General features: G+C 37.7%; 1 protein-coding gene across 1 annotated transcript; it reads left to right on the forward strand.

The window, feature by feature from the left end:
• Positions 1 to 810: 810 nt before the first annotated feature.
• On the forward strand, positions 811 to 1,317 carry LOC147480298 (uncharacterized). Its single transcript, XM_086578613.1, has one exon. It carries the CDS (start codon positions 811 to 813, stop codon positions 1,315 to 1,317), a length of 507 nt encoding a protein of 168 aa, XP_086434739.1.
• Positions 1,318 to 2,641: the final 1,324 nt, after the last annotated feature.

Here is a 2,641-nt window from a genome sequence, read left to right on the forward strand (position 1 = left end):
CATCTATAATAACAGAGGTGTTTGTTCTCTTATATAGTCAGTATAAAGAGAAACAACCTCACTTGGTCCTGTTCAATACACACAAAGTGTACTAGTATAATCCTATAGTCAAGATAGACTAATACCAGATTATACTACAACCGTACTAATGGTTTGTCCAAATCCATCTAGGTTATGAACATTTACTTATACTTTATAAGGTACTGATGATATGAACTTCTAGGTGTCACCACACACCATATCATCTACAACATAAAGTATTAGATGCATGCATATAATTAATAACATATATAATATGCATAACATTTCCCAATATGATTCTCATTCAAAATATAAAGAATTAGAGTTAATACAAAAGTAATGCTTAGTATATAACCCTATCACATGTCTTCCCATATGTAAGTTTCATTTCTTTGTATGTTTTCTATAGCATTGTTTTCAGTCAAAAATATTTCCATTCCTAGCCCATTATGATTTTCTTTTCTACATGCATGTTAGTGACACCTAAAACAAAATGGAAGTGGATGATCTTAGTGTTACTCCGACCAATGCTTATACACCTTCTCAGACTTCCTGACACAAGTTGGCCCAACGCAATAGAAGAGAAAAAGAGGGCATAAGTGGTAGAATAAACAAGCGAACTAGAAGGAACTTAGAAGCAGACCTTCATAATATTCTAGTATCAATGTCTTCATATATGTAAGTTGAATTTCATTGTGTTTTCTATAACATTATTTTCAGTAAAAAAATATTTCCATTCCTAACTCATTAGGATTTTTTTTCCTACATGTTAGTGACACCCAAAGCGAAATGGATGTGGATGATTATTTTCAGCCTCTTACAGCTGGTGTCAATATGGCAGAACCTGCTAATATGCACAACAATGTCCGCCATTATCTTGGAAAGATGGATGTGGAATGCTCCTTTTGTAAAGCTCTGCACTGGAAAGATGAAAGGCTAGCAAATACATCAGTCAAAAGACCCTTTTTCGGGATGTGTTGCAAACAAGAAAAAGTCAGTTTTCCTCTACTTAGTCCATTGCCTCCTGCGATTCAAGATCTATATGATGGTAGTGACGCCAAAGGCAGGTCATTTAGACAACATCTTCATCAGTATAACTTGGCTAATGCATTTACCAGTCTCGATTGTCAATCGGATGACCGAATATTCAGTGGTAGCGGCCCTATTCCATTCATCGTTCATGGTGAGTTACGCCATCAAATTGGATCGTTACTACCAGAACCTGAGAAAGATCTGACTTATGCTCAGCTCTATGTTTATGACCCAGCTAGTGCCCTTGATGTGCGTCATCGCTGAAATCCAGAATTGAGCCGTGATGTTTTAGATGTCATTCAGAGTACACTGTCGGATTGTAATAGATTTGCTGAAAAATTTTGTCAAGCATATGATATATTGAGTGCTCGTACAGCTGATGAACATTACGTGGCAGCTTATCTCCATTAGAATACATCTGCTGACCGACGGTGGTACAATCTTCCTTCAGCAAATGAAATTGCAGTTGTTATACATGGGGATGGAACTGAAATCAGAAGCACAAGAGATATCATTCTTCATTATAGATCAGGCAATACACTGAAGTGGATTGATGAATGTAATCCCGCTTATCTACCCCTGCATTATCCTTTGTTTTTCCCTTGGGGTGAGCTTGGATGGTCAATCGAAATGAAACTTTATGATGTCAATGACGACGATTCGAGGTGATTGACTCAGATGGTGTTCTATGCATATTGAATATTCAGCAATACTTCGTGGTGGAAAATTGTTTCATGAGCTTCTGTGTGATGCTTGGGCTTCTACTGAGTAAAATCAGCTATACTATCATTATACCCACCAAAAGGATCTTCGTGCTGAAGTGTACATGAGTTTGACAGATTTAGCTGAGGGTACGAATCCTTATCATGTTGGTCAGCGGTTTATTTTGCCATCATCGTTCATTGGAAGTCCCAGGTACATGTATAAGATCTTTCAAGACTCGATGGCTATAACACGTTACAATAAGCATCCAAATATATTCCTTACGATGACGACTAATCCTCACTGGCCAGAAGTGCAAGAAGCCCTTTTGGAGAACCAAAATGCGTTTGATCGACCTGATGTTCTTGCTCGTGTTTTCGAACTGAAGAAAAGAGCTTTAATGAAATTTATTAAGAAGAAAAATGTGTTTGGCCGTGAAGTAGCTCATGTGTACACCATTGAATTTCAGAAGCGTGACCTCCCGCACATGCATGCACTCTTTTTCCTCAAGCATGAAGATAAAATTCGTACCGCAGCCCAAATTGATTGAATTATATCTGTAGAATTTCCCGACCTAGAGAAGAACCCCTTGCTCTTTGATACAATAAAGAGTTGTATAATCCATAAACCGTGTGGTGTTAAAAATATGAACTCACCGTGTATGGAAAATGGCAAGTGCACAAAGTATTTTCCACATGAGTTTACAGACATGACAACCATACAAAAAGACAGTTATCCACTTTATATGCGTCGCAACACGGGACATGTCTATATGGTGAAAGACAAAGAGGTTGACAATAGAAATGTTGTCCCATATAATCCACAGTTGGTGAGGATGTTTAATTGTCACATTAATGTGGAAGTGTGTGCGGGATTGCAATGTGTT

This window comes from Coptis chinensis, chromosome 8 (assembly GCF_015680905.1).
Source record: "Coptis chinensis isolate HL-2020 chromosome 8, ASM1568090v1, whole genome shotgun sequence".
NCBI classification, from domain to species: Eukaryota; Viridiplantae; Streptophyta; class Magnoliopsida; order Ranunculales; family Ranunculaceae; genus Coptis; species Coptis chinensis.